This window comes from Otolemur garnettii, unplaced genomic scaffold (assembly GCF_000181295.1).
Source record: "Otolemur garnettii isolate 467f Iridium unplaced genomic scaffold, OtoGar3 scaffold00009, whole genome shotgun sequence".
Lineage (NCBI taxonomy): Eukaryota > Metazoa > Chordata > Mammalia > Primates > Galagidae > Otolemur > Otolemur garnettii.
In genome coordinates this window covers 36046925-36064737 of record NW_003852404.1, presented here as the reverse complement: position 1 = coordinate 36064737, position 17813 = coordinate 36046925, and the positions used below count along the sequence as shown (strand labels likewise).

The window sequence follows — 17813 nt, the reverse complement described above, 5'->3', positions numbered from 1 at the left end:
TACTTTGTTGAGTAGGAGAGCAAGCAAGCATGCTGGGAACTGCACAGAGCTCTGAACATTCCCACGGGAGTGCTTCAGGCACAAGACTGTCAGCAGGAAAAAAGGTGAGAACTGCTGCTCCAAAATAATCAATGCCTTCTCTGACCAACATTTTCTCAATTAGGCGCTCTGAGCAGTTGCACAGGTAAGGTTTATGAAACTTTCGATACGCTAGTCTAAGATTATTAAACTGTGGGTTCCACGGCCTTCCTTATCCTCCCTTTGTCATCTTAATTTCTTCCCCTCTTACTACTCTGACAAGAGAAAGGATGAAAGCTTTGCAGGTGAATTCTTAAGAAAAATGCAATGAAAGTGGCATAGGGACCCTGGGGACCTAGTGGAGGAGAGAGTGATATCGGCATAGAAGCGTGAGAGAAACCTGGGAGTTTGGGGACACTGGAGGAAAGGAGTGTTCAGGAGCATTTAGTCGGAGTTGCTGTGGGTTACACGTTTGGACTCCTTACCAGGCTTGAGGAAAGATTAAAGTTCCATACTGCTTCATGTTTCTTTAACTCAGCCTCATCTGGGACAGACAGCCTGGTTCTGGGACTCAGGAAATAGAGGGGCAGCATGACTGCTTTATAAGCACTCGGAAAACCAGACATTCTGTCGTGAACGTTGCTGTCCTATAATCTGTCACATCTCTTCTCCCAGACAGTCTCAGTTCTCTGGGATTAGGGGCAGGGTGGGTTGGTGGTATTGGGGGATCAAGGGAACCCACTCAGGCTGCTGTGAAGACAAGGATTGTTGATGAAGTTTTGGGCATGAAACCTTAGAACATGGCTCCTTCTGTTTCTCAAAGAAAACTGTACTACTAATCAAAGCAGTAGCACATATATCTTTGTCAGAACCAAGAAGACCAAATCAGTCACAAAAACTTCCATTTGGTCTCCCAGGAGCAGATGTTAGCATTGAATCAAGCTGCTGACTTTATTTAAAGCACCCAAATCTTAGCCTGCAGGTAACATGGCTCTCATGAAGTTTGCTGCTCTCTGGCCTGTTCCACAGGATTGCTGCGCTCCCCACTAAGTCAGAAACCTCTGGCACCTGGACACAACCCTTATCCTGATTTGACCTCCGGATCCTTTTTACTTTTTAGCATTTTTCTCATTGTAGATTCTTCAACAATATTTTCCAAATAATGATACTCATTCACAGTCTCGAAAAAGCAGAGAAAAAAAATTTTTGATCTGGTTTTCTTCAAAAAGAAGCCTCTTACCTGTCTGTTTATATAGCATAGGACAGTCAGACAGCTTTGTTGATGGGCACTGGCTGTACAGTCTATTGACCCTACACCCCAACAGGAGGCGCAGATCAAATGATTCAGCTTAGGGATGACAATATCCTCTTTCACTATTGCGGATTCCCTTCATGATCCCTTTCTACGAGTTCTTTCTCAATATGATCAAGTCACTTTAATAAAATGTATAAAAACAAAAACAAGAAACATTTCCTCCAGCTACTTCTTTTTCTTTTCAGTTGCTTTTCTTGAGAAGAAATCTGTACTGCATACAGCCTCTCTTTCTGGCCTCATCGTCACTCTTCTCCTTGCGATCTGTCATAATACAACTTCCAAAATGCGCTCGCAAAGGCTTCCCTTGAACACCTGAAGACCTCATGGATAAATCCAATGTATTCACTTCACACTTGCTTCCGCTTGAAGCTTTGTAGAGCCCTGGGCATTACACTCCCTGGAACTCTCTCCTCTTTGGGCTTTTGTAATACTCTTCCTTCCCAGTTTTCTTCATTCCCTGTCTGGCTCTTCTTTCTCAGTCTCCGTTGGGTACATTCTTTTTCAATTCATTCTTTAAATCTTGGCACTCCAGAGGATTGAATTCTTTTTCTCTATTTACTTGCATTCTTTATGTTCTCTGCAGGTTACCTTAACTACTTTTCATGCTTCAGCTACAATCTGCAAATCTACATTCCTAGCCCAGTTCTTTTCACCTGAGGTTCAACCTGTAATTGTCTAGGTGTCCCCAGGTATTTCCAAGTGAGCATGCTCAAATGATCCCACTTCTATTCCAAAAACCTCTTGCTCTCCCTCTGTCTCTGAGTGGTCATACCGTCCACCAGCTTCCATGAGAAAGAGATTTGACAAACATCTTTGATTCTTTTCTCTCCTCTTCCCTCTACATTCAGTCAGTGACAAAGACATATTGGTTGTCCTAATAATAAATATTACTATTTATTTTTATAAAATAATAACAGTAAATTTGTTCTCTTATTTCTTGACCCCAAGCTTGTGTACACTTCAGAACTTAGGCCCTGCTCTTTTCTAGCTTTGAGTGCTGAACACGTACCACAGTCTCCGTTTCCGGTCTCGTTCTTTGTTTTGCATTCACAGTCTAAATTATCCCTAGAGTGATCTTTCAGAAATGCAAATGTGATCATGCCCTTCTCTGGCTTAAAAATCCTTCAATGGCTGTCCATGGCCTTCATGATAAAATCTAAAGTGCCTTTCCTCCCCTTTACTGCTTCCTGTGTTGGACTGCTTTAGGGGAGATGGTCTAGAGTAATAGTTTAATCTCTAGCTATTTCATGCTTGGCTTCACTTTACTGAGGCTGCCAATTAGTGATTTAGAGGTGAACTCTTAAGTGCTCTGCTGTGAAGTGAGCCTTGGCCTTGAAGTGCTCAGCCTTATTGTCACTGAAGCCTGCACTGCCTCAAACTTGTGACCTGAAGTCGAATGTCTAAATAGCCCCTTGGCTCTCCCTTGAATCAGGAAAGCGGGCTGTGATAAAGCTGTGGTTATTTCTAGGTCCTATTTGGACTAAACGAAGTGATATATTTTCTATTTTATGATATTTAAATTGTACTATTTTCAGATATAGATGTTAGCCTTTTTTTTTTTCTTCTTATACTTTTCCTCCTCTTATAATTGCTTTTCAGAGAGAGATGAGTAGATGACTTCTATGAGATGGTATATGGGTGCCTTCAACTTCTTATCTTGTCATCTGTACTTTTCTGGTTTTAGGAATGAAAAGTAACAACAGCTGGGTATGATCATATCAGCGGGAAGCTTCCTCCCTCCTGGATGATTCACAAATTGCCCCTGTCTTCCTTGCCATTTCAAACAGAGGGACAGACATGGAATGGGCAAGAAAATTAAAGGGGCTGCACAAATTCTACTTATACACGTAGGAAAGGATCAGTACATAAAAAAAAGGCTATATAAATACCAAAGACCCACACAGGAAAAGATATAAAGAAAGTAATTCAGGATTGAGAGAAAGAAAGAGAAAAGAGAAGGAAAATATGTTTTCTCATTTAAAAAAATTTCTTGTTTTCTTTAATGTTAGTAATTTGCTTTGTCAGTAGATAAATAAAATATGGTTTATACAAGGTTGACAGCTAGGCAATTACCATGGCAAATATTTTCCTCTCTACCTGTTATTCTTGCCTTATCGGCTGCAAGAAATTACGATTGTCAAGAGCAAAACCCCCAAGTTATGCATCTTACACAAGGACGTCCTCCACCAGGGTGTGAAGGGCACTGGGATTGCGAATCAGTTTGTCAAGGAAGCTGACGATGTCGGTAAATTTTGGTCTGTGATTTCTCTCCTTCTGCCAGCAATGGAGCATCAGTTGGTGTAGAGACGCTGGACAGCCCATGGGAGCTGGAAGTCTGTACCCTTCTTCAATGGACAGAATGACCTAAGTGCAAACATACACAGATGGTGATTCTCTTATTTTTATCCAAGCAGTAGAAACCAACATAGTGGTAAGCATGAAAACCACCTGTGAATACAAGAGGTCTAACTCAGGATACATACAAATGTGGTGAACAAAAATTGCAAGTAGATCCAATGTATCTGCTGACCCTGCCTTAGAAGAAAATATGTTTTAAACATGTGTTTCTGGTTTACAGAAGAGAGGGTTAAGTTTCATTACCATCTCTAGATTTTGTTCTTGTGTGATTTAGCTGGACCATCTCAAAAAGCCAGTTAGAACATCAGAAAGTCAGCATAAGATTAATGCATTTAGTACAAACCACATGTAACAAATGTTTTAAGTAGTGCTTCAGCAGAATTTGACTGAAATTTTAATTTCTGGGGTCATTTTTTAACCTTTTATTATAATGATAACCAAAAAAAAAAAAAGGAGAATGTTGTCATTTATTTAATTCCTCTTCTCTTACTTTTGGCTTTCTCTTGGTCTGACACTGATTATGAAGTCATCCTCCCATAACTTCTCAGGTCATTTAATCCTTGAAGTACTATTAATGGCTGGTTAAGACCACAGAGACTGGAAGCGTCTGGCACGACTGTTCTCTGGGCCACTGTGCTCCAGTAGAACTTCTGTGATGAAAGAAATGTTCTCTGTGTACAACACGGCCACACAGTTACATGTGTCTACAGAGCACTTAAAATATGCTTAGTAGGAGAGGAACTGAATTTTTAATTTTAGTTATTTTTACTCAATTTATCTTTGGTAATATCCTGGATGGAGCTGAAACACATTCTTCTTAGTAAAGTATCACAAGAATGGAAAAGTAATTATCCAGGGTACTCAATACTAAGATGAAGCCAGTAGATGATCTGATGCATGTCCACATGGTGAAAAACTCATTTCATTTCAGGTTGGGGGGAAAGATACTGAGGGAGGGGGATGGGGTGCTCTCTCTGAATGGGCATGGGAGGTGGGGGGTTGGCACACTTTTTGTGTATGGCACATAACCACAAAAGTGACTCTACTTATCAAAATCAAATATTGTGACCTGGTTGTTTATACTCTCACATTAATCTGAAATAAATGTACTTAAAAAATTTAAATTTTTATAGCCATGTGTGGCTGATGTTGCTCCATGAGACAGTACAGCTAGAGGGTAATGAATCTGAGTAAGAACCAGAGCTAAGAGTAAGGACCGGATAATAATAAATATTTCTCTTGGTGTCTGGGAAATCACATACAAAAGAAGGCTGGACATTCATCTGTTTAATACATGACTCAGCTGTTAATTTCCTAATGACATGATAAAGTTGATACTGAATTTCTGTAGCTTAGGTTTTTATGAAGTATTCAAAAGTATCCATTTGAACATTCATTGTGATGTGATGTCTAGGTCAAAGACAAAGGAAAGGCTTTATTCTCTCCATTTTTGAGGTGGGAAAACTGAGAAACTAACATTTAAAGACAGGCAAAATTTACCCTTACTCCTGCCATGCCCCCTTTCAAAAACAGAAATGTAAAAATGCTAATTAATTTCTTTTTTAATCAGCACTATTCAGAGACCATTGGTAAAAGTGGAGCAATAATATGTCTTCAGGACCTTCTTAACTTCTATGTTTTAGCTTTTTTAGAAATAGGTAATTTCTCACAATCCCATCATTGTCTTTGTGACCAGAATACTTTAGTGCGCCAGAATACCAATAGTTTTCTATTCATTTTATATTCCATTATAAAACTAGATTTTTCTCCTATGTTTTCTGATTATTTTTGCTACCAACTAGACTTGAATTTTAAGACTTTTTTGCACATTTGAGTAAAACACGATGTGTGTAAAAACGCAGTGCATCAAAACTATTGCAGGGAGGTAGGAGAAGTGATTAAGAAAAATAGAATCCTATTATTAAAAAAAAACTTTGAATTCTTACCTCAGGAATGGTTTAATAATCAATTTAGCATAGTTACTTAATTATAAATGCATAGAATAAAGTAGGCAACAAGGGAGGTTATATTCCGGGAAAAATCTAGCTGCCTGTATTGTGTATCTACCACGTGGAAGGTGCTTTGCATATTTTTCTTCATTTACTGCTTAAAATAACTCAGTGTGGTACTTCTTACTATTCTCATTTCTCAAGTGAGACAATTTAGACTCAGAAAAGTTAAGAAGTATACCTAAATTCCCATAGCCAGTAAGTGACAGGGTCGGAATTTGAACTAAGTTCTATTTAACTTCCAAAATTTCCCTCTGACCATTCCCTAGAAATGCTTTTCCCTCCTCATGGTATGACATCTTCCTCTCTAATTTTATATCACTCAACACAATTTTAGCAGTGAATGCTGCGTTACCGTTTGTCCCAGTATCTGCTAATGAGACTTCAACATTTGTATTTGGATCCTAAGTTTAATATTCCGAGTAAATAAAAAACACATTTATTTCATAGCTTGCAAAATGTAATGTCAAAATGAACTGAGTCATTGCTAAATGCTTCTGAGTCTTGTGCACATTTCTATTATCGCATCCATTACATGGCATTGTAATTTTTCATCTGCCTTTCCTCTAAGGCAAGACAGACTTCAAAGCAGGAAATACGCCTCTGTATTTTGTCTGCTCATCATTTAGTAGAATTCCTGACACATTAATAAATATTACTGACCTAAACAAAAGCTATTAGAAAACATTTCTGGATTTGTTTTGATAGAGAAACACAATCTTAGAAAACAAGGAGTCTCTATGTACCCAAAATAGAGTTAAAGAATAAGCCTGATAGAAGTGGAAGTCCTCCCTGAAGGGCGATACTAATTAAAAACGTGGTATATAAAGCATCCATGTCCAAAAATGATTTCATGATCTCACTTTGATTTGCCAAAGACAGGGGCCTTGCTCTTATCTAACAGGGAGATACTTGATCCACACTCAGGTTCTTATAAGACTGATGGCTTCATCTTCTCGTCTAGAGGGGTTACTGTTTCCATTGGCCCCAGGTCCTTAGCTGCTGGGTAGCTGACTTTCCCAGGCTACTCCAGTGAATAGTTGGTACCCAAATCTAGGCTGCTTACCATTAAGCAGGCTGTTTATTCCCTCTCAATGGAGTTGCCCTCCTGTTTGTCCTGTGTGAGGACAGAGTGATGAGAGCGTGGGTTTCCTTGCTGGGAACCTTTACCCATCATGTGTCCAGCAGAGCGTCTGGTCTCTGCATGCCTCTCTGTGGGGACAGTGGGAGGCTCAGGGCACTCAGAAATTTTCTTCTTGCTGACCTCTGACTTTTAAGTTTACTCAAGTCTTTTAAACTCGTAACCTTGAGAAATGTGTCCTGAGCCTTGGCACATGACAGATTCCAAACACAAAGGAACCCATATTACAGAAAATAATAACATTGCTAATGATAAAAACAGGTAATTATTGAGAGTTCTTGAATACTTTTAAGTGCCATTTTTAAATCATGTACATGTATTAAATCTTTTAATCCTCTCAATAACTTTATGAGGTAGGTACACTTGTTATCTCCATTTACAGATAATTATAGAGAGGTTTAACCTGCTCAAAATCAAATATCTGAAAATTGTGGCTTCAGAGGCAGCCAGAGAAGAAATTTTTATCATTTAAGTATTTTACAAAATTGCTCAAAACATACATATTTTTAATGGATTTTAAAATTTATTCATCTAAATAGATACATATTAATCACTTTAAACATACTTTTGATTGACCTTTCTTTGTATAAGGAATAAGATGATGGGTAGGACATATTTCTGTCTTTGGGAAACATATTATGTAGGAAGAGTGATTAAGGAGTTCAAGAGGACCAGTGCGGTTCTAGAACAGGGTGCTCTGGAAGCATTTGGGAAGAGAACCCAACCTAGCCTCAAGAAGGCTTCATCTTGGAGGTGACTTGAACCCTAAGGGACATGTAGAATGCAGCAGGGTCAAGTGGCTCGGTTGATGAGAGGAGAGGTGACCTGGATTAACAGTGGATTTATACGGAATAAAATTGAGTCCTTAACGAGAGGAATGGTGAAATTTGAGGCTGGGAAGTTAAGTAAAATTATATTTCTTGAGGCTATGAATGATTCAGTATTCTATAAACTTAAGACTTTACACAAGGGGGTAGAGGATTTAGCCAGTAAATTATATTGATTTCCCATTTAGAGAAGCTCACAGTGCTGCAGCTTAGAGGTGCATTGGGCAGTTGAGGACAGCAGGAAGGGGGCTTGCAGTGACCTAGGCTGAGAATCAGGGAGGCTGCAGAGAGGGCAATGACCATGGTGTACATGAATTGGACTGATTTGACAGTTCTGGGCAGAGATCAGATGTGACAGCAGAGGGAGGAGACAGACATAGCTTCTAGGTTGTTGGCTTAGACAGCTGGTAGAGACAGAGGACACAGGAAAAGCAGCAATTTGGGGGCTGGGGTGGTGATGAGTATCATTTTTCTATGAGCTTTCTGGTTTTAGATTCAAGCAACATATACACCTCTGAGACATTATTATGTATCAAGTTCTGGGTGAGGTGTTTTTTAACACAGCTTACCTTCTTTAGGCCTCAGAATATCTTATTATGTGAGTATGGTCATACATACTTTATAAGTGAGAAAGTCAGAGCTCAAACTGATTAACAGATTGCGCCAGTATCCCATAGCAAATAATTTCCTGAATAACAGACTAAGATTATTAAAGTAGCATCACAGTAGCCTCTGAACCCCTGTAGGGGTAGAGAATATCTGTCCTGAGTCTCGAGCCACATCCCTGACTTACTCCCCCAGGAGCAGATCTTGAGCCCTCTCCATGTGCTCTCACACACTCCTGCTATGGCTTCCACGTCTGCAGTTCTGGCTCAGCTTTCCCTCCAGATTTTTGCGCTTATCGCCTATAGGATATATCACTTCATAAAAGTGCCTTGGATTTATTTTGTGCAAAACTGATCTTGCTCCTTCTTGGGATTTCTGTCCCTTACAAAGAGGTGGCACGATTCTTCTATGATGCAAACCAGGCAGCTCCACCTGTAATCCCAGCATTTTGAGAGGCTGAGGCAGGAGGATTACTTGAGGCCAGGAGTTTGAGACTAGCCTGAGCAACAGCAAGACCTCTCTACAAAAAAATAAAAAAATCAATAGGGCGTGGTGGTGGCATGCACCTATAATCCTAGCTACTTGGGAAGCTGAGCCCAGGAGTTTGAGTTTGCAGTGAGCTGTGATGATGCCACTGCTTTCTCGCCTGGGCAGCAGAGAAAGAACCTGACCCCTACCCCTCCCCTGCGCCAAACAAACTGAGTGGTCAGGGAATCACTTGGGCCGTGCCTTTCCTGTCATACTGATTCTACCACCTTCACATGTTTTACATCTTTCCACATTTTATCCTCTCTCCAAATGATTTATTCCCCATTTTGATCACTGCAATGGCTTCCTCACCAGTCTCCCTGCCTCCTTTTTCTCTTCTCAGTCATCCCCCGCAATGCACTGCAAGCCGTCCTACTGAAGTGGAACTGTAATCACATTCCTCCCACATCTGAAATCTGCAGTGGTTCCCCACGAGCCTGACCCTGGTGGTCCTCACCTCTGGCTGCTTTCCCTTTTGCCCTTGGCTCTGACCAATGCGAAGCATATGCGATCCCTCAGCTGGGGTGAGCTGAGCACCTCCACAGCCCCGACTGTTTCTTTTTCTCAGGTCCTCCTGGCATCCAGCACAATGCTCAGGTCCTCCTGGCATCCAGTACAATGCTCAGATACTCCTGGCATCCAGCACAGTGCTTTGTCAAGTGGCAGGACGGAGCTCCACTTGTCAGATGTGTGATTTATGAAAGCTGTATTTTAGGTGTAGCTTGAGAAAGCCCACATTAACCTTGATCTTCATAAACACTTCTTTTGTGGGAAGTTTCGCTTTATAGGTACTTTCTGATTCTCTAATTAAGGACTGACAGGGAGCAGCATATGGGGCGCTTTGTCTAAAAGACTAATTGAGGTTTGTTGTTTTAGGATATGAAGGGGTGATAATTAACTAGAGAGAATTTTGTAACAGTTTGGCTTTATGATATTCATAGGCTGTCATCCTTTGGGAGAAGAGTTATACAAGGTTATACCCTTATTTATAAATGGAAGAAGAAAATTAAAATAAAGTGAAAAAATATGAAAATGACTGCAATGATGATTTCTATGCAGAGTTAGAAGGAATTAGACTCTGTCAGAAATTATTATCTAAAACCTGGCTGGTTATTCTAAATAGACTATACTGGGTCCTTGTCATCAACACCACAATTTGTAACAGCCTAGAATCAACAAAAGGCTCAGTTGGGACCTGAAGCAGGCTGTTCTGCTCTTGCTGAATCTGATGAGTTTTCCAATTGTGTTGACCATTTTGGAATCAAAGCAGGCAGTGTATATCTTTAATTAAGGAAAACGAGGAGTGGACAGGCAATATGAAGAGGCTGAGATATCTCTGGACAACACCATTGATCTAGGACTGCTTGAGCTCTGCAAGGTATCACATTTTTGGGTGAGAAGGGTGCTAAATAACTACAAAAGAGAAACACATTTAATTTAGCTATTCATTTGTTCTTTTAAAGGAAAATGTCTAAAAAATTCAGCAAGGCTGAAACGTGCACTAGTAAATGGAATGTGAAATGATATTATTTTTATCTTCTCTATAAATATTTTTCATGACTTCATGGAAAGCCTATCATTTCAGCAAAAAAGGGGGATAGTGAAGCAAAGGGTCACAGTATACACTTACTTTTTGTGATAATAATTACTTATACAGATTAGGATGTTAGTATTCACAATATTAATGAAATAACACTGAAAACACTGGTAATGTATTTTTTTTGTGTGCCATACAAAGATCATGTCTACATGGGGAAGAAAGAAAAAAATGGTTTAAGTAAATAACAATATCTTATGCTCACTTTCTCATTCAGTGTTTTTCAGCATACAGAATTCATAATTCAGTCGAAAGCAATCAATTCCAAATGAAATTTAGGGTGCTAATGAAAAACAATTACTAGAAACAAGGAGTTGGAGCGATGAAAGAAAGAAAATATTTTTCAAAGGTTAATTTGTTGTTTAGTCTAAGGTTTCCTTTTTAATGTCAAGATTTCTTTTTTAATTTTAAGATAAAAACTTCCTTAAAACTTAAGACAGTTCTTACACCTATTTTTGGAAGTCACCGTAGAATGTCAAGGACCTATATAAAGTGGAGAGTGCTCGTCACTTAGGAGGTCACCGCTCCACTTTTCAGATCGTTAAATGAAAAGACCAATTGGGGAACAATATGAAGTTTAAGACCCTCATAGGTTAAAATCATGCCGATGTCATGATTTATCATTGGCACAATCTTTATCCTTAAGAGTTAGAAGTCACATTTCTTGAGAATGAGATAACTAACATCTTCTGTGTGATTCTGCTTCAATTTGTAAGTCATGGAAACAGCCATCAGTGAAAAGCTTGCCTGAATTGGATGGGAGTCCTAAGATGCACCAATTAAGCACTGTCTTTGGGCAAAGCCTCTGTCTCCTGATCAATAAAAAAAGAGGACTGGATTCCACTTGCAATAGTACTTTTCACCTCAAAAAGCTGTATTTCTAGAGTCATCAAAACAAACAAAAAAAATCTATAGGAAGTTTGGTAGCATCTCCTGATCTGGAATTTCTATAACTTTAATACAGGATTTGGCTTCCATCGGCAGGACTGTATCTCACAGAGATCCAAGGGCTCAGCCGGACCTCTTTACAGAGGCAATAATCCAGTAGAGCCAGAGCACATCCTTGTAAGTCAAAACTAGAAAGATGTGAGCACCATCTACTAGGCTAGTTCTTTCATGAAAAATTACACTTTTTGAAAATATAAAGACACTTCCCAAATCTACTTTTTTGAAACCATTCTTTTCGTTAAGAAGCCAATGTTCCTAAAACTCAGGACTATTTCCTAAGAACGCTTTGAGAATACTATTTTTCTTTACTTGGGTGCATCATTTTGACTTCAGAAGGATATCAGACAACTCTAAATAATACAAGTTCCAGGGAAACTATATATGTCTAACAGCTATGAAAAACATACTTTTGGAGTATAAGGGAAAAAAGGATTTGAAAATGCCCTTCCTGTAAATGCTCTAAAGAAAATAGAAATGAATAAAAATCCTAAGGTCCAAAGATACAATTTGCAAATAGAAATTGAAAGTAGAACTAATTTTTTATGAAAATATTGCTGGTGTGTATACATTTTCTAGTTTGTGGTTATTTAGTTAAAAAAAGTTTCCTTTGAAAATTATCCTATGGTAGTACCATATTGGTTACTGGTTTCCTCTACTTGGGACTTAACGATTTGAATTATTTATGACAGTGATTGATCATATCTCATAATATTCCCAATTAAACTCTTGCCTCTGTAGCAACATACATCATACTAGTGTAATTAGTGTGTATTTAATTAAAATCTTGCTGTCGCTTGTGTACCAAGAGTAGGAATAACTAAAAAATTGAGAAGAGGAAGGCCTTTTTGAAAATTGCCTTGGTAGAATATATATTCAAATAAATGCAAAAATTCCCTCTGTAATATGGAAGGTTGAAATAATAGGAATGAGCCTTTAGCAATTTACTGTATTTTACACAGATCATTACACAAGGACCATTACATAATAAAGTAGAGTTTGGAAAATCTAATCAGAGACAAGAATTGGAAATGACTGGACTTTCTGAGTCATAAAATCATACTGCATTTCTAGGTAAGTGGATTCTACTCATCCACCATTCTTGGGTGAAGTACTGACCTATGATTGAGAAAGGTTATAGAATTATGAGGACAAATAGGAAATACAGTAAAAGGCTATTTTCTTCTTTCTTAAATTTTGAAAAAAAGGAATAAGTTCGGATAAGGTCAAAAGGTTGTATGTAGTCACGTCACCTATCAAAATAAAACTCTAAAGTTAAACTCCATTTTTTTCCCTCAGGTAAGCTTTGGAAAGCAATCTAGAGTAAAACTCATTATTGTGTAAAAGCTTTTGGAAAGTAAGGAGAGGGGGAAGGACAAAAACATTCAGCCAGCATGATGCTTCCTCCTAAGCCTCGACTGAGACGCTCCCTGATTGTGGTTCTGTTTGGGGAAACTGCACTCGCGCGGCAGCATATGCCTAAATGAAACCCTCCCCGGGAGGCGTTTGGGTTTCAAACTGCTTCTAGGCGATTTTTATTTTTTAACAGCATCGTGTCAGAGAAACGAAACAACACAAAACAAAACCCAAGACTCCAATCTTACATTCAGATCATTAGCTTGAGCTAAGTCGCCGCTCATTTAAGTGGGGCTAGATTTTTCCTACTTAGGAGCCCTGTGGGGACTTGGTTATTCAGCGCTGCCTGCTGTTCCTGTTTTGCTCACATGTTCTCCTGTTCAGCACATGACACGATGTCTAAGTGTTGGAAGGAAGAACCGCAGTGCCCTGGGTATCATCTTTGGAGCTTCTACAGCTGCGGCATTACAAGGTAGTGCTGTTATGTACTAAATAATAATTATTTTGAACTTGGATGAAAATAACATAAAACGTTACCCTGAAATACCTTATAAAAAAACAAGAAAATCTTCCTGTGCAGCAGGGAGCTATGCACCTTCAAGGTGCCTATGAAAGTTTCTGGTAATAGGCTAAATATGTCAATCACTAGGATTTGACTTTAAGCTCCCGCCTTAAATGTTTTTAAGGCGTATAATGACAACATGGTACATTTTATAAATTTTTAATATCCAGGCAAAAATACTATAGACAAGATTTACATTTCCAAACAACTTTGAGTCCATGTATATCCTTTTGCTAATACACATAGGAAACCATGAAAATACCTCTCTTGGGTTAAAGTCGCATGCATAATTAAAGAGGCTGTGACTTCATTAGACATTTATGGTATGAAGGCTTTTTTGAAAATTAGACTCATATGCTTTAGCTTAGCGGGTAAAGCAAGCCCTTTGGGGTGAGCAGGGGGCTTGAACTTTTATTTCACCATGAGATGTGTAACCTCGGGTAAGTTACTCAGACTTTTTAGGCCTCAGCTCTCTTATCTAGGAATGGAAGTAATAATAGTTAGCTAACTCAGAAAATTATCTGAAACATTAAATGAGCTAACAATCTAAAATATTTGGCTCACAATAAATTCGGAAAATGTAAGCTTTTATTTCCACTGATTATAATTAAACACCTTCTATGTACCAGATGCTTTACATACATTATCTCTAAATCTTTCAAATTCTGTAGTTAGATAATTTGAACCCCGGTATGGACAATATCTCAGAAAGCCTAAATCATTTGACTAAGATTTTATGGCCAGTAAATTGTATATCTGGGATTTGAACCAAGATCTTTCTAGCTGTAAAGCAAGGACTCTTAACTGGGTGTGATTTTTGTCCCGCATCTCCAACTGGGCAATGTCTGAGAACATCTTTGGTTGTCACAACGGGAAGCTAGTGGCATCTAGTACCTAGAGGCTGGGGATGCTGCTGAATATCCCATGAGGCACAGAACACACTCTTCCCACCCCCGGCAAAGAACTTTCTGGCCCTAAATGGCAATAGTGCTGAGATTGAGAGGTCTTGTTCTAAAGCTCTACTGCCTTTTCTAATATGGTCAAGTGCTTTGTTAGAATACTGTGATATACAATGTTACTATTTTGGTGCTGTTTGTTTTCAAGAGCAACTTTACTTATTATAGTATCAATGTATACCCAAAAGGAAATATAATACACCTTCAGCACTACAACTGCTTTTCTTTGGGGAATTTCCTCCTCAGTCTATGTAATTATGGTAATTGGCAAGTACAGTGCTCCACCCACCTCAGAAGGCACAAACTGACACACAAGCCTCACTGGGCCAATCACAGTATCCATTTCTCTGGCATGATTTTGGTGCAGGGGTGGTCAGGGCCCTAACGGAAGCAGCCAGAATCTCCTCTATGATTTGATTGGTATATGACTTTTCACAGAAAAGTCTCATTCTGCTGGGTCACTAAACTCCAATGCTAAGCTAAGCTCTAGAGTATAAAGAAGAAGCAAAAAAGGAACTTGGCAGTAGGAGAGAATGAGTTCAACGGACCTAGGGAAGCACCAAAAATCCTGCATAATCCATTGGATCCAGCAATGCTAAACTTGTATTCTGTTTCATAATGGAAACATTTCCTTATGTTTGCTTAAGTTAGCTCAAGTTGGATTTCTGACATTTATCATCAAAAGAACCCTGAAATTAGAGTCTGCATGCTTTCTTGGCATATCTATATCTATATTTATATCTATATCTATCCATCTATTCAAAAAATAACTATGTTGTGTTCACACAATGCTGTTTCCATTAAGAAACAGAAGACAGAAGGCACAGCATGGAACTTTAATGACTGTACAGTCTATTTGGGGTTGGGAGTAGGACTCAGATGCCAGAACTTCATCTTTTCACCTAAACAGTGGGTTCTTTGACTGGGTTTCCTCCTTCTCCATCCACATTTCACATGCATACTTGGTCCAATGATTGGCATGTTTCATAAGTCATTGCTGAATGACTAAACAGATGGCACCCACTATTACTTTTTGTTAGGTCTATTATGTACTGGTTCTGCACACTGTTTTTTCTCATTTTCTTTCCCTAATGTATTATACAATACCTCTGACTTTTGTGAAACTCCCTATATTATTCACTAACACAGATTCCGCAAACACAGAATTGTTCATTGTATTAAAGTACACAACAATCTGCAGCATGAAGAAACTATTTTACAAAAATGATTTAAATTTTTCTAAACTCATTTAAAATCATAACGCACAGTAACCTTCCATTTGCTCTGTGCCTGTAGCTTTGTTCAACTCACCAAAATGTAGTAAAAACAGAAAATATACATAAAAAAACATAGTTGAATTTGTACTGTCTATCACATTACCTTCCTTATTTAAAGTAATCCTGGCTTATAAAAAAAAAATCAAACATGGGTGGCACCTGTGGCTAAGTGGGTAGGGCATATACTGTGGGTGGCAGGTTCAAACCTGGCCCTAGCCAAACTGCAACAAAAAAATAGTCAGGCATTGTGGTGGGTGCCTATAGTTCCAGCTACTCAGGAGGCTATGGCAAGAGAATTGTCTAAGCCCAGGAGTTGGAGGTTGCTGTGAGCTGTGTGATGCTACAGCACTCTACCAAGGGCGATAAAGTGAGACTCTGTCTCTAAAACAAACAAACAAACAAACATAATGCTGTATATTGATCAAATAAATGAGAAATGCAGAACAAATGGGAAATAGCCAATATTTGGAAAAAGCGGCTGGGTAAATTGTGATTAAGTTATTTCTGCTTTGAAATAGAAATTCTGGTTATAGGGTCTGTCATAGATATGCTAACTTCCAATATGTTAAGCTAAACAGAATTTGAACTCTCTTTACTCTAGCTGGAAAACATCCTCACCAGGTACATAGAAGATTTTAGACCTTCCTACTTTCCTCTAGTCTGTACTGATCTGAGGACCTCAAGGTTTGGCTTTCTTCCCTCCTTACTAACTCCCCTCCAACTTTCTCCCCTTTTTCTCAGATTCTTGCTTGAATATTCTTTGGTAAGACTGCGAAAATACACCAGCTTAAAATCCTACCTGGGCCTGGAAAAACAACCAAGTTTTTGCGTTGTGAGTACTGGAAATCCTGAATGAATGAGAATGGGCTTAATGTTGGGAGTATGTTCCTGGCTGCAGTAGCTTCTCTTGGTTCCAGATAGAATCTCTGTGGCCAAATGAAGTTTAATAGACAAAATCATTCTCTAAATGGTCATCTTGGACATCGATGATCAATAGACATGGCCAGAATGGCTGGGTAAACTGTTGATTGAGATCCAGCAGGAAAAGGGCCGACAACAGAGTTTGGACTATGGTAGGCAATAATTAAGAACAATTTACACGGTAGTCTATGATGAAAACTACACAGTTGAGCTTTTTCCTGCAGAAGTTGTGCTCTGAAAAAATCTGTCCTATGGCCAGGCACCTTCACGTGTACCTGCTCTGCTCTGCAGAAGTCCTATTTAACTCTAGGCACCTTCGCAAAAATTCTGGAATGTCCTAAGCATTGGAAAACCAATTCCAATCATTCCTCTGCTGAGAAGATTGTGATAATTATTTCTCCAGAGAGTATAAAATCATAGCATGTTACTATAAAAGGGTATATTTAAAGCCATCTAACCCACTCCCTTTACTGTATTTATGGGTGATGGAAATGAGGCACCCAGGTTGAAAAGTTAGGGGACTTGAATAGTTGAGGTCTAGTCCACATAACCATGGCCATGGTTACTAAATTTGTAGAACAATAATCAAGGGAACAGAAAAAATCATGGAACAGAAAAATCTTCATATGTATGAGTATCACCCTATTATAAGAATGACTATTTATGAGTGCCTAATAAGAATGACTAATTATGACTTTTATGACTGTAAGAGAATGATGTTCATGAAGGATTTTGTAATGTATGTGATATATTAAAATCAATTCCCCAGCATTTCTTATCCTTCTTTCTTCCTTTGCTCCCCCCATGGAAGTGGTTATTCTCTTATATACTAGGTCTTTCATGTATTTATTAACTTTGTTTATAATCTGTCTCCTTCAGAATTTCAATTTCATGAGGCAAGCTACTATCAGCCCTACATGGGGAGCTACCATGGACTGTAAGTGAAATCACCATGAAAGACACAATTATCCCCTCTTCTTTTCTCTCTGCCCATGAATTATTCTAGAAGTTTGTCAAAATTATTCCAACAGCACTGACAAACCATTTTGCTAATGTGAACCTAGGGAAATCAGGCCACTTCACCATGCCTCAGTTTCATAACTAAAAAACAAAGGGATTGGCCTAGACAATTTTATGGGTCTTTTCCAGGCATAATACTTGTTTTCTGTAATATCTCTAGTTACTAGAATGGAAAATGCACTTAATAAATATTTTTAATTGAATATATTAGGACTACTGTATATGATATATAAATATATATATATATATATGTCACTGTGGATGATCAAGATCTTATTACTGATGCAGGCATATTATTAGTAAAGTTAGAAGCCTTTTGAGTTAGTTTTTAAACATTTTCAACTTTGTCAGGGAATCGGGTAAGGTAGGACTAGGTG

The 17813-nt window shown here is 38.6% G+C and overlaps 1 protein-coding gene across 1 annotated transcript in view; it reads right to left on the bottom strand.

Moving 5' to 3' along the window:
• The window catches only part of LOC100950573 (ephrin type-A receptor 6), a 696992-nt gene that overhangs the window by 10120 nt on the left and 669059 nt on the right, over nt 1-17813 (bottom strand). Inside the window, exon 15 of the mRNA XM_012801499.2 lies at nt 3504-3697. Within this exon, the coding sequence (XP_012656953.2) occupies nt 3504-3697 (194 nt within the window). The remainder of the gene's footprint in view (nt 1-3503; nt 3698-17813) is intronic.